Raw genomic sequence first — 14,805 nt, 5'->3', positions numbered from 1 at the left:
TCTACCAACCCGATCCAACATTTGGGTTTTACAGTAGGGTACGCGGTCTGTTCTAATCTTTGTATTACTGCTTCTGCAATCAGTCCTGATGCTGGGGAGAGATAACGGGAACTGCAGATGCTGGAGAATCTGAGATAACAAAGTGTGGAGCTGGATGAACACAGCAGGCCAAGCAGCATCTCAGGAGCACAACCCCATTGGTGCTCCGTTGATTTGTTGTTGAAGGTGAAGTGGGTTGTGAAACACCGATCTAGTAGTTTCATGGTGGTGTCCTTATTGATGTTGTTGGTGTCCCGGGTTGCTTGATTTGTCTTGCAATGTGGCAATTGTTTCTTTGGCTAGGTCAATGTTTATGGATGTAAATAGTACTGTTATACCAAAAGATATCATTACCTCGTCTGCTTCTATCCTAGTCTCCATGATGATGTTGAGGAGTTCTTGGGATGAATGGATGGAGTGTTGTCCATTAAGTATTTCAATTTCTGTTGTAGTTCTTCAGAAAGTCTACAAGTTGGTGTACCTGGCAGTGAGACAATGGGTCCAAAGAAGACCCCCCACCTCCAGTTTCAGTACCTTGTGAAGTCCATAGTGTAGGAAAATGGAACACATTCAACACAGAAGAGAGGAAAGCCCTGGAAAGACTCAAGAAAGCCAGGAACATTGTGGCCTTACCAGCAGACAAAGGACGCATGACAGTAATCCTCAAGAGAACCCAATACATTGAGAAAGCTAATGCACTACTAGCAGACTACCAAAAAATGAAGCCAGAGGGATCCACTTGCTCCAATTCTATGGACTTCACAAGGTACACAAACTGCGGGGTGGGGGGTCTCCTTTGGACCCATTGTCTCACTGCCAGGTACACCAACTTATAGGATTTCTAACAAACTGCAACAGAAATTGAAATACTTAATGGACAACACTGCAAACATTCATCCCAAAAATTCCTCAACATCATCAAGGACCCCAGGATAGAAGCGGATGAGGTAATGATATCCTTTGGTATAACAGTACTATTTACATCCATAAACATTGACCTAGCCAAAGAAACAATTGCCGCATTGCAAGACAAATCAAGCAACCCGGGACACCAACAACATCAATAAGGACACCACCATGAAACTACTAGATCGGTGTTTCACAACCCACTTCACCTTCAACAACAAATCAACGGAGCACCAATGGGGTCCCCAGCATCAGGACTGATTGCAGAAGCAGTAATACAAAGATTAGAATGGGCAGCATCACCCCACTGTACAACGTTGGATCGAGTGGGTAGACGACACCTTTGTGATTATTAAACGTGCAAAACTACAAGAAACCCACCGACACATGAACAACATCCTCACTGGGATAAAATTCATGAAAGAAGAAGAGAACAACAACTGACTACCCTTCCTGGATATAATGGTAGAGGACAATAACAACAGGGAGTTCCAGACCAGCGTATATAGAAAGACCACACATACGGACCAGGTACTCAATTACACTAGCAACCACCCAATGCAAACAAATGGAGCTGCATCAGTACACTATTTAAACCAGCCACAACACATTGCAGCAACCTGGAACTACACAAAGCAGAACAGGAACGCCATACGGAATCTTCAAAAGAAATGGATATCCAAAAATCGCAATCCACCGTTACCTCCAGGACAGACCACAACAGGAAGACACAACACAGCCAGACTCTCTAATCAACCTACCGTACATCAAGTATGTTTCAGAGATGACCATATGACTACTCAGACCCCTAGGTATCAGAGTAGCCCCACAAACTGACCACCACCCTATGACAGCTACTGACGAACATAAAGGCTCCCATATGCAAAACCAGCAAAACTGGGGCAATATGCAAAATACCATGCAAGGACTGTGTGAAACACTACATCGGCCAAACTGGAAGGAAGTTGACCCTGAGGATACATGAACACCAACTAGCTACCAAGAGACATGACCGATTCTCATGTGTCTTATTACACGTGGACAATGACAGGCACAAATTTAGCTAGGACAACACATCGATAATCATACAAGCCAAACAGAGACATGCCAGAGAATTCCTGGAGGCCTGGTATTCCAACCAGAACTCCATCAACAAACACATTGAATTGAGCTGTGGGTACAAGCCACTGAGAAACAGAACCGGAAGTAATACCAACCACCCCAGCAAACCGAGGCAAATAAATAACAAGTGGGACAGAACACCAACGCTTCACCGGAGGCACACTGACAATGTTACCCAGGAGGACAACGAAACATTTGCAACCAAACCCACTGGCTCGGCGATACATAGGTTATAATCTTTCGAAATTCTTTTGATCGTGGAAGGACCTCAGAAGATCGAAAAATATCCGATATACCAGCTTTATCCAAAAAGCAGGCAATTGTAAGTAAGAAATTATAGACCAGTTACTCTAACATCTCTTGCAGGAACATCACTAGAGTTAATATTAAAAAGAATAACTTAGAAAATCATAATGGGATCAGGCAGAGTCAACATGGTTTTGTGAAAGGTAGATCATGGTTAACTAATTTATTAGAGATTTTTGAGAAAGTAACACACAAAGTGGATAATGGGCAACATGTTGATCTGGTGTACTTAGATTTTGGAATGCATTTGATAAGGTGCCGCATCAAAGGTTACTCTACAATAGATGAGACCATAATGTAGAAGGTAGAATATTAGCTTGGATAAAGGATTAGTTAGCAGACAGGAAGGGTAGAATAAGGATAAATAGTCCTATCGGCGTTCACAAGCTGTAACTAATGGAGCGTCACAGGGATCAGTTCTGAAGCCTCAACAGTTTACAATCTATGTTAATGATTTGGATGAAGGCCCTGAATATTTAGTGGCATCATCTTACTAATGACACCCAAGATAGGTAGGAAAGTAAGTCACAAGAGGAGATAGAGAGCCTGAAATGTGATATAGATGGGTCAAGGAAGTGAGTAAAAATAGTCAGCATATGGGAAACTGTGAACTTGTCCACTTTGCCAGGAAGAATATAAATGCAGTCTACTTTTTAAATGGAGAGAGATCTCAGAATTTGGTGGTGCAAGGGAATGTAGGGCTTGTACAAGTCATAGAATCCCTACAATGTGGATTTTGGCCCAACAAGTCTACACCGACCCTCTGAAGAGCATTTCACATACACCCACTCCCTTACCCTTTCCCTATAACGCTGTGTTTTCCCATAGCTAACACATCTAATCTACGCATCCCTGAACACTATGGGAAATTTAGCATGGCAAATCCACCTAGCCTGCACATTTTTGGACTGTGGGAGGAAACCAGAGCACCCAGAGGAAACCCACGCAGACACGGGGAGAATGTGTAAACTCCACACAGACAGGCCCCTGAGGGTGGAATTGCACCCAGGTCCCTGGCCCTGTATCAGAGATAATGGGAACTGCAGATGCTGGAGAATCCGAGATAACAAGGTGTGGACCTTGCCTCTAATATGCTGCTTGGCCTGTTGTGTTCATCCAGCTCCACACCTTGTTATCCGTGGCCCTGTGGTCCTGGTACATGAATCATAAATTGCTGGTTTGCTGGTGCAATATATCCATGCTGACTCTGTCTGATCCCATCAATGTTCTCCAAAAGTTGTACTATTAAATGTTTCCTCACTATTGATGTCAGGCCAGCCATCTTTTAGTTCCTTGGTTTCTCTCTACCTCATTTCTTTTAAAAATAGTGGGGTTACGTTAGCTACTCTCCAATCCATAGAAACTGTTTAAGAACCTTGGAAGATGATAATCAATGCATCCCATTATTTCTAGGGCCACTTCCTTAAGTACTGGGCTCTGATGATTTCATGGCCTTTAATCCTATCAATTTCCCCAACATTATTTTCCTACTAAGACTGATTTCTTTCAGTTCTTCCCTCTTGTTAGGCTTTGTGTTCGCCCACATTTTTGGAATGCTATTTTTGCCCTCCTCTATGAAGACAGAGCCATAGTGTGGCCTGCCATCTCTTTGTTCCCCATTATAACTTCCCCAGTTCAGGTAGGTTCTCCTAGCTAAGTTATCAGTCATCTTATCGGAGGATGAAGTAAGTGAAAAAGTTTATGGAGGAAATTCCATCATTCACGACCACCAATAATGGAATGACTCAAATCAGGTATGCACAGAGTTGGAGAAGATTTTTTTGGAGAAGATTTTGGTGGAGATAGCAAAAGAGACAACAGATTGCTGGATGAGTTCCAGAATCAGGGAAAGGTGAGGCCATAGAAAAAAAATCTGATCCGAAAGTGATGCAGTAAATGGATCAGTGACAAATACATCCCCCCAATTTGAAGGAATCCAAGATTAGTTGTGTGGTGCTGGCTGATCTTGGCCGGTGCAGCGGAGAGGGTAGCACAAGTGATTCAGTTTTATTTTTAACAAGTTGTTGATACATTACCAATCTCTGTGTTGTTTTTAATCTCACGATTGCTTGTGCTTTCATCCTATGAATCATCTCCACAGTTATTAACCCACGGAGACTCAGTAACACATTGGTTACCAATGAGAAATGACCTAATGTCAAGAATCTAAACAGTGTGCAGTTAAGATGGAATTTGTAAAATAGAGGAATTTATTGTTTTGATATCATAGAACATGTCTGGCTTACCCAAAGGTAATTCAGAGAAATGAAAGCCTCTAGATGAGCAGATTTCTTAAATAAATGATGAAATGGGGAGATCTTTATATGTTCCAGTTATGGAGTGTACTGAATTAAATCCTTATTCTGCTGCTTTAACCCAGTCAAGTGATCTTTCCTCTCCATCAAAGCTTTTCATCTAATTACGGTGCCAATTGTTTCTCTAAACTTTCCTTTATATCTGAAACAGAAAAAAAGTTAACCTGCACGGGTTTATAATTAAGCCATCTGCTTTATTCTTCTTTAAGAGACACCCAATCAGTTCAACGCACCTTCCAGAGATAATAGGAACTGCAGATGCTGGAGAGTCCAAGATAACAAAGTGTGGAGCTGGATGAACACAGCAGGCCAAGCAGCATCTCAGGAGCACACCTCCATTTCCTACCTACTAACCTCATCCCACCCCCTTGACCTGTCTGTCCTCCCCGGACTGACCTATCCCCTCCCTAACTCCCCACCCAGACTCTCCTCTGCACCTATCTTCGGTCCGCCTCCCCCCCCTATTTATTTCAGAATCCTCTCCCCATCCCCCTTTTCTGATGAAGCATCTTACCTTCCATCTAGCTTTCCTGGATTTCCATCCTGATGGTACTCAAGTATGTTCACAACAGAATGACACTGTACACCCCCTTTACCAGAAAGCAATCGGCCCTCAGATATATGTTGTGAGTCCTGTCCCTATATTCATAGAGTTGACTCTTTAACAACCTTTCGAGATGGGCCGAACAAATCTCTCAGTGAATTAGAAACAAAGCTAGAAAATCGCCAGAAAAGCTCAGCAGATCTGGCAGCATCAATGGAGAGAAGTCAGAGTTAACATTTCAGTTCTAGTGACCTTTCCTCAGAACTGGATCCAAAACATTAACTCTGATTTCTTTCCACAGATGCTGCCAGACATGCTGAGCTTTTCCAGCAACTTCTGCTTTTGTTTCAGATTTACAGCATCTGCAGTTCTTTTGATTCGGAGTGAATTGGGTCTTTTCAAGGATGGGTAACAGATGCCAGCAATGCCTGATCTAGAGAATAATTTTTAAAACAAAAATATGTTCCAGCTTACGAAAAAAAAGAGTTTTGCGTTGACCCAACATTTTAAAATGGTGCAGATGCATTTAGATAAAAAAACATCCCTGGCATTTGAAGGAAAGACCATTTTATTTTGAGGCAGACATTGCTACAACCAGTAATATGCACCAAAACTGGTTATTCTTGTACTGAACATAGGAATCTAGAGACCAGGCAGACTGCTGTTAGAAAACCAGGATAACATATTTAATAGTAGATTCAGTCTTTCCAGGAGCAGTGAAACACAGACAAAACAAAGCAGTTGTACAGGAACAGGTCTATGTACTATTATAGTATGGAGCACTGACAATATCTTGTATGTAAAATATGTCCACCAGATGTCTTCATGTTCTGCTTCTATCTGTTGTAAATAGAAATGGTATTGGCAAATATCTTGGGTTCTCTACAAGCATTTAAGCAGGAAGAAGTTACAGCCAGAACTTCTGGGGCAGTCACAGAGCTTCCCAATCCTGGCTCCTTTTCTGACAGCACACTGTTCCCCAACATCACACTGGAAATAGATAAAAAAAAGACCTTACTGGTTAAAGACTTCAGGGCAGTCTGAGGCTCCTCTAGTGGATGCAGAAGATGCCATTATGTAGAATTAACTGTGTATAAACAGGACAATTTATCCAATCAGAATGCTGCAATTGCTGAACATCAAACTTTTTGTTCATCGATTCTATGAACAAAGATTTCTCAACTTGTAAACAAAACAGATTTGAAGAAATAGGAATTCATTTGCTAACAAAGTTATGTGTAATTGAGTAGACATAGGGTAATGAGGCAACAAGAATAATAGGTTTGCCAGACAACAACCTTGCATTTAGCTAGCACTTTCGTTATAGTAAGAGGTATCAGGAGTTCTTTCAGACAAGATTTGGCCCGTAAGAACTTTGAGGTGATAAGACCAAAATCTTGATCAAAGAAGCAGCCTTTAAGCTGTGTCTTCAACGAGAGAGGGGTGGAAGTAGAAATGGATGTACAGCTTCTGAGACTGAAAGACGTACAATGCTGGTGTGCAATTTACAAAGTGATTCTTATCAGGGAGAGTTTAACATTAACTGGGTGTGAAATTGGTTCAAATCACAGCCATTCTTCATCCAGTACAGTCCCTAAACTGTAATATCAAAAAGAAATGATTTTGAATTCCTTAATGATAACACAAGTCGGTGAGCCACTCACCACCATTTTCTCAAGGGCATGTGGGGATGAACGATAAATGCTGCCTTAGCCAGTGATGCCCATATTCCATGAATGAATAAACACATTTTAATAAAACCCAAGTTCATGAGTTATGGTTTGATGATTAAATTCACACAAGACATGGAATTGCTCAAGTCAAGTGGGCTATAAAGGACATTACTCAGTTTACCCACATTACTGACATTTTATCAAGTGCCAAAAGAACCAAATCAATTTAATCTTGCCCATGTCCATGGGGATTTCCAATTTGTAGAGGGATACAGTGCTATTGTCTGCACAAAGATTATTCATGTTCTAATCTAGTTTTTTTGTTGCCTCTGACTGGTACTAGCTGGCACTTATGATTGTGAGGGGTCCTCTGGCATTTCATCCAAGTGGATAAGGCAAGTTACATCTAAGCTTAATATATAAGTGTTGTCCATTATTCCATTATAAAGCTATTACTGTCAAATACAATCCACAAATGCCCACTTTCTAGCAGAATTAATGATAAATTGCCAGGAGGATTATTTTGCTTTTTAGCATAGGAATGCTAACAGCAATGATAGCATCCCTACTGCTGAAGCACTGAGATTGCTTAACTCCTTATCAATTGGCAATCGAACCAGTGGTTTTATGGCCTGTATTGTTCAAATTCATTCTAGACATTACATTTGCCATTAAAACCAGTATAAAGGAAAAGAAAGGGTTAGATCTATCTGGATTGGTGCATCTCATAATGTTAGATGGCTTTCTCTACCTTTCAGCCCAACTATCTTCTTGAGCCATTATTGCTGGAAGTACAAGTTGATAAAGGTTCAGCAAAACCTATGGAGCATCTGCTATCTCAGGGGTCAAAGGACCAACAACAGTCGACTTTCGCACCCAAGAATATTTTAGAACTGAGAAATAAAGGAAAAATGGAGGAAAATGATGTTATAGAGTATGTGTATTCAAAGCCAAATTGAGTGTCAAAAGACATTTTCCAAAAGGGCGGATAAAGTTTGATTGAGAGTGGAGAGAAAAAGAGGCAGAAAAGAAAATAAATCATACATTTTGAAAATTGTTCTAAAACAATTCACAGCCTGAAGGAATGAGACATCACACTCTTAATTGTTCATTACCTGGGCAAAAGAACTCAATTTTCAATCAATCACTGAATTCCATTGAAGTCTGACAGACATTTGAAACTTAATTTCCTGTTCAACAGATGCTGACTTGCTTTTATTTCATTTTCCCAGCATATTTCTTCTTTTTTTGGCTAACATTGATCAATTCAAAGGTTACTTGCACTGCTAATTATTGGACTTAAGCTCCCTGTGGAAAGTTATTAGCTATGGCAAAGAGGCAATAAAAAAATAACTTTCAGCTGTGAATAAAGTTATAGCTAATTCATGTGCAATAACTTTATAATGAGGAAGTTAAGTGTGAGATTCCTTTTCATCAGATCAAGGGCTGAGGGTTGCAAATTGTCCAGCTATTTGTGATGATTTAAATTTGATGGGGTTTGTCTTTGTGGGTCCTTTGAACATTGCCAAAAAATGATGGCACGTGAACGATGCATGTTGCCAATATAGTTGGTGAAGGGCACAAGTTAGCACTCCAGGACCAAACAGAAACTCAATAACTGGCCCCAATTCTTCTCCTGATTAGAAGAGAAATTGCTGGAGAAATTCAACAAAGAACTGTTCTGAAGAAAGATCGCAGAACTTGAAACACTAACTCTACCTCTTCCACAGAAGCTGCCAGATCTGCAGAGTTTCTCCAGTAATTTTTATTTTCATTTCAGATGTTCAACATGCACAGTTCCTTAGTTTATTTGCATCAAAATGTAAGTATTTGAGGGTCATGGTGGGCAGGAAAGCAGATTTAAGGTCATAATCTAATGATTCAGAGCAGGTATAAAGGGCTGAGTGGCCTCTTGTGCTCCTAATTCTAATGTTGTTACATTATAACTGCTGAAAAATATGCTGCATTCAATTACAGAGTTAAATTTCCTGTTAACTCTCATTGAGAACTAAAAGCAAATTAAAATCCTCACTCTTAGCTTCACTGAAAATGTTATTTCATTTCAAGTTTGGAAAAATTTGTTCAGCCCAAAAAAGGTGACAAACTCTAACAGAAAAAACCACATTCACCTCCATTAATTATTCAGATAAAAAGAAGGGCTATTGTTTGTGATCTTTATCACCAGCATACATATCAATTTCAAACACTAAATTTAACTTCACTAAGTGATGTTTTCTGTCATTGTTAGAATGACCGTGTTCATTTCCTGGGCATGGCATCCCATCCGTAATAAATCAAATTGCAAAGAGGATTATCCATAGAATTCCCAAAAGTGTGGAAGAAGCCCATTCAGCCCATCGAGTCCAGACTGACCCTCCAAAGATAATCCCACCCAGACCCACTCCATCCCCATAATCCTGTATTTCCCATTGTTAAACCACCTACTCTGCGTATCCCTGGATGCTATGGGCAATTTAGCATGGCCAATTCACCTAACCCACTCACCTTTGGACTGTGGGAGGAAACTGGACCACCTGGAGGAAACCCACACAGACTGTCACCCATGGGTTGAATTAAACCCTGGTCCCCTGCATTGTTAACCACTGTGGTTATTTAATACAGGACCATATTTCAATGATTTTTTTGGGAGGTGGTGATGAGATAAACAGTTTAGATTTATCATTGATCTTTATTTGGTCTTCCCTTCAGTTTTCTGAAAGTCTCCAGCAATATTTACATTCGTTGGCCCGTGACATCTTTTAAATCTCTTTCAAGTTTGGAGCTACTAAAGCCAGGTCATTGACTGGACAAGAAAATTCCTTTGTGCACATAATGCCACTTTCACAAATGCACTTTTCAGTCCCTTTAAGAAATCACTTGTATTAAGATAAACTGGGAAAAGACACTGTTTTAAGTTGCTCCCTTTTCCTGAACCTCACCCTCCCAGGGAGAAATTACAATATGGACCAAAAGATGAACTCTACCAGAATGAACAGCAGGGATGTTTATTTACTCTTGGGGCACTTCCTTCCTCACTAGTTGGCCCTCTTTGGTCTTCTTCAGGCTGCTTGCTAGGGTTTGGTCAGTGTGTAAGTGTATGAATCTTGTCTTGAAGAGTGGTTCGCTGCGTTCCTACTCCATCTGAAAGGAGCAGGAACACAGAATATGTCTTTTTATCAACACAGGGACACTGAGGTCAAATACATGACTCCAGGTGGCAGATGTTACCCTAAAAATATAGATGAGGTGGCATGGAGGCAAACACCATTCAATGGTCTGGTCACTGTCTGCTGGCAATTATGTTCAATAGAGTGGGGAATGGGCTAATTTAGGATATCTGGCGAGCATGGACGAGTTGGACGGAAGAGCCTGTTTCCTTCCTATACAGCTGTATGACTCTATGTGGGTGATGATGAAGTTACATCTCCGAAGGGCCTAGACAGGAGGGGTCACAGTATGAAATTCTTTCATGTTCTACAGTAATGCAATGACAGTAGGTCATTGTCAATGTTGACACTGGTGCATACCTCCCGCCAGCGTTAAGGGGTAATAGTCCCAAGGCAGGATTAGAACTGCTGAAGATCAGCCCCGATTGCTTAACAAATGCCCTGCGGGTTTCCGCGTTTAATGCGAGATGGCTCTGTCGCCAACGGAGATTATCCCGGGCGCTAGGTTATCGACAGAAATTGCTAGTGCTCCCATTTGGGCTCACTTCCCTTGGACGATGCAGTGTTAGAGCCAAGGGAGGTGATGGGTGAAAGCTGACAGCAAATTGTCCATTTAATCCACATCTCTTCCCATTCATTGGGGTTTGAGAGGGAGGCTGTCAGTTAGATCTTTGACGGCCTCGGCCTTGGCGTTTCGGTGTGAAACCAACGCAGTGGCCGCTCCCCTCAGCCTCAAATTGATGCCGAACAGAACTAAATGCTTGGCAGACACATACTGGGGATACATCATAAACAACTCAATAAAGAAATGTGAGATAATAAAATGTGAGGCTGGATGAACACAGCAGGCCAAGCAGCATCTCAGGAGCACAAAAGCTGACGTTTCGGGCCTAGACCCTTCATAAAGAAATGTGTTTGTTTCAGGTTGGATAGCCAAATCACAGGCTAGGGCCGTTTATTGACCATTCCCTCTCCTATCCCAATGGGTGAAATTCCTGTTCCCAGAAGTGACTCACAGGACCTGGAAAGAAACTCTGATGGAGACGGCAAACACAGGGTGTCCAAGTGATATTATGGGATGCTCGGTGTAGACTCAGAGCCCCACCTCAAATGTAGACACTGCCTTTCGCTCAGGCAGTAACTCAGGCGTTGGCCCACGACTTACCTGAATAACAAAAGGGACATCTTCTCCCTCCCGCCCATCCCCACCAAGCCAGGACACTACAAGGATCAAAATAGAAAGAGCAGAATCACAGCAGATTGACGTTACCAGCGGGACTTGTCCAAACTTCTTCTCCCAGGCTGGGAGCCGTTTCGTCTGCAGCTTTTCCAAGACTTCTTGCAGCGCTCCGAGCTGTGGGCCAGACCAGTTCACAGTAAGAAAAAGTCGTTCAAAGCATTTTAATCGAATTCACTTGAATACCAGCAGCTGAAATGGACTTGAAATTCCTCCAGGAATTATTAGGAGCACGGGACTGCTATAATACTCGCCTCAAATGGAATGCTTCCTGTCCCATCACAACCGACTCAGCAAAGCTGCTATGAAATTGACGGGCAGAAACTAACTGAGTCCATTGAAATTACCCACCCCCCCAACGCTGTGATGGTGGGAATTCCGGGCCCTCCATCCCCTATCACTTTATTCAGGTGTTCACTCACTTCAAATCTTCTTTGTGTTTTAACTTTTAACGCCTTTCCAAAAAAAATCAAATCAACGCCTTCGGAAGATTTCTTAAAAAGAAACACACATTCAGTGAAGGAACGGTCACATAACTTTGTCTGTCTCTATCTCTCTCCCTCTCTTTCCACAGAGGCTGTCAGACTTGCTGAGTGTCTATAGCAGTTTCTGTTTTTTTTATTTCAGGCTCCCAGCACCCGCAGTTAGCTGCTTTAATGTCACTCATAATTCTATGAACCTTTAACAGTACTGAAACCAGCTCCCACTAGTGAGGAGCACTGAAGAAACATTTAGTTAAGGAAACAGAAACAGGGGTATAATACTGACCAGTTCCTTTTCGCTGGAAGGATATGAATTTTTGGGATAGAAATCTCTCAGGGCTCTGGTCTCCAAATCCGAGCTGTCAGAACCGCTGGCCAGGGACAGGAGGATAGAGAGGTAGACGGCGGCGAATATACGGTCGCTCTCCATGGTGCTGAACAGACTGCACACGCCAAAGTAGACTTGGGTTGTTTCACAGCGCTCGGCTTCTCCGTCAGGAGCCCAGCTTTTATACAACAGCATGGCTGATCTATAAACATTCACATGCTCCTCCCAGTTTTAACGGCAAGCTATTCAACATTGGTGATTGGTACATCGGAGATTTTTTTTGTTATTGCTGAAAGGTACATCAAAAAATGGTTCACTCCAACTCAGCAATGACCAAATCAGCCAGCTCCAATTGCTCAACACCAGTTCACACAGTCTGCCGAAGGGGTTGAGGTTGGTGGGTTTGCGTGGAGGAAAGAGATACATTTCCATCCGAGAGTCTGAACAACTCAGAAACCTAATTCCGAAAATAACTCGCATTCTGAAAGTTTTTGTTTTAAAATGTGGGGGTTGCTTAATAAACCGACGAAGAAAATAATAGTTTAAGGAAAGACATTAAGCAAATAAAAACGCTGAGCTGTATTTTTGATTTGCTGAATTATTTATTCAGAGAAACCCTTGTCAAGTCTGGGGCAGAGCAAAGAGCTGTAATGTTAGCTGTATTGTTAGCAGGGAGCCGCAATTCCCATCCTTATCGGTTCGGATCCAATCTACTTATTCTTGTGTTTAATGAGTCCTTGGCTCTAGGTTGACCAAGGTTTTACAGCTGGGTTCGATCCTTCACTTTTAATGAGGACACAGCGTCATTGAGGTGTTCAATTAAGAAAGAGCTTGCATTGTTTTTCTGTTCCCAGGGATTTTCCACAGGAATTCATGCAGTGGCTGATTTTTTGTGTTGGAAGTTGGCGAATCTGGCCGTTTGAGCTAATGGACGCCCCATCAGCACCATTGTGATAAATAACCGGTTTCTGTAGCTGAGGAAAGATTACCAGGTTGGACTCTGACTGAAAAATCTTTCTATTCCCTGGAATCTCTGCTCCAGGATGTTTCACATCCGTTTGAACAGGCGGACTGAGGCTCAGTTTAACACTTGGATCATCTCCGACTCTCTCAGTGCTCCTACTGAAAGGCCAACGTTCCAAATGTGCTCCAGATTCTGTACTGAGGCTTAAACTCAATGAATTAGCAGCAGCACTGAACCCCAGCCAATGATCCCAACTCAAACAATGCTACCGTCTGAGCGAATATATGAACCCACTTTGCCCCGAGTTAATACCGTTCGTTATTAACAATGTAACAGTTCCGATCATACACAGTTGAGTGGTTAGCTTCATAAGTATCTTGGCTCCCCAAACGCGGTGTTAAATACAAAGAAATCACTAGATGCAAAAGACGGGTCTCTCTTTACTATCAATGAAGATTTGGCATTTACTTTAGTCGCAGTTGCATTTTGAGTTAATACGGATTTTTAAAAACAAAAGTGGAATGCTGCAGTGATGCTGGTTGGAAATGGAAAAAATTTGTTGCACAATGATGTATATGTTTAATTCAATAATCAAATAATGAATTTGCAATCGTGTTTGATAATTGCTTTATCCCGAGTCTCGTCTTTATCATCGTTTGGAAGTCTGATTAAAATTTGGATGCGGTTCTCCACAACAATCTTTTAATAGTAGTGGGAGCTGCAGATGCTGGACAATCCGAGATAACAAAGTGTGCAGCTGGATAAACACAGCAGGCCAAGCAGCATCTTTGTGCTCCTGAGATGCTGCTTGGCCTGCTGTGTTCATCCAGCTCCACACTTTGTTAACCTTTTAATGGTAGTTCAGTCAGCATTGATGAATGTCAGCACTGGAGGGCTTCAGCTATGAGTAGCACCACTGCCAAATCCGCTCCTGCTTTTATGGTATACAAACTCAGTTATTCTGGTGCACATACAGAGGCTGGGACTCCTGCAATGTGTACCTCACCTCTTGTTTCCCCATTGCCTGCACATCATCTACAAGGCACAAGTCAGGAGTGTGATGGAATACACACCACTTGCCTGGATAGCTGCTCCAACAACACCCTGGGCACCTTCCTGCTTAATAGACACCTCACCCACTACCTTCAACATGCATTCTCTTCACCACTGACACAGGGCAGCATGTTCTGCCCTTGAGATTCAGATCATGAAGGCACCTAGAACAAAACCTTCCATGCCCATGATCAGTAGAAGAACAAGGACAGCAGATAGTTGGGAACACCACCAGTGGCAAGTTCCCCTCCAAGCGACACACTATTGTGATTTGGAAATATGTGACCAATGTTACTTGGTCAAAATGCAGGAACTCTGTGCCTGTCAGCCTTGTCGGTGCCCCTACATCTGAAGGGCGACAGCAGTTCAAAAAGGCAACTCACCATCATCTTCTCTGAGGCATCCAGGGGTCAGCAGTAAATTCTAGCCTAACCAGCAACACCCATATGAATTATTTCATAATACTCACACAACTACATGTTTTTTTATTTATCCCCAACTGTCCTTAAACTGATGATTTGCTGGACTGTTTCAGAGCTAAAAGCTTTCTACACTACCATTGATCTGGGGTCATGCAAAAGACATGGGCTTTTAAGAACAATCAATGCTAGTCCTAGTCACTGAGACTGTTATTGAGACTGGCTTTGAATGATAAATTCTAGGAGCCAG

General features: G+C 42.0%; 1 protein-coding gene across 2 annotated transcripts; it reads right to left on the bottom strand.

Moving 5' to 3' along the window:
• Nucleotides 1-5,894: 5,894 nt before the first annotated feature.
• cart3 (cocaine- and amphetamine-regulated transcript 3) lies at nt 5,895-12,356 on the bottom strand. 2 transcript variants are annotated; one of them, XM_048520465.2, is made up of 3 exons: nt 12,078-12,334; nt 11,343-11,426; nt 5,895-6,222 (listed from the first exon to the last, which is right to left on the bottom strand). In XM_048520465.2, exons 1-3 carry the CDS (start codon nt 12,312-12,314, stop codon nt 6,115-6,117), a joined length of 429 nt encoding a protein of 142 aa, XP_048376422.1. In that variant the 5' UTR covers nt 12,315-12,334; the 3' UTR covers nt 5,895-6,114. The 2 variants fall into 2 exon arrangements, with proteins under 2 accessions (XP_048376422.1, XP_059496153.1); XM_059640170.1 differs by having other exon boundaries at nt 6,205-6,319; nt 12,078-12,356.
• Nucleotides 12,357-14,805: the final 2,449 nt, after the last annotated feature.

The sequence above is a fragment of the Stegostoma tigrinum genome, chromosome 36 (genome assembly GCF_030684315.1).
Source record: "Stegostoma tigrinum isolate sSteTig4 chromosome 36, sSteTig4.hap1, whole genome shotgun sequence".
NCBI classification, from domain to species: domain Eukaryota; kingdom Metazoa; phylum Chordata; class Chondrichthyes; order Orectolobiformes; family Stegostomatidae; genus Stegostoma; species Stegostoma tigrinum.
This window is presented reverse-complemented; position numbering and strand designations above follow the sequence as displayed.

Bases quoted from the DNA above. Each gene is read 5' to 3' on its own strand.
- cart3 (XM_048520465.2), bottom strand. From the start codon at position 12,314: ATGCTGTTGTATAAAAGCTGGGCTCCTGACGGAGAAGCCGAGCGCTGT. The intron at 11,427-12,077 runs GTCAGTATTATA...TCTGGCCCACAG, and splicing joins CTTCCAGCGAAAAGGAACTG to CTCGGAGCGCTGCAAGAAGT. The intron at 6,223-11,342 runs GTAACGTCAATC...ATCTATTTCCAG, and splicing joins AGTTTGGACAAGTCCCGCTG to TGTGATGTTGGGGAACAGTG.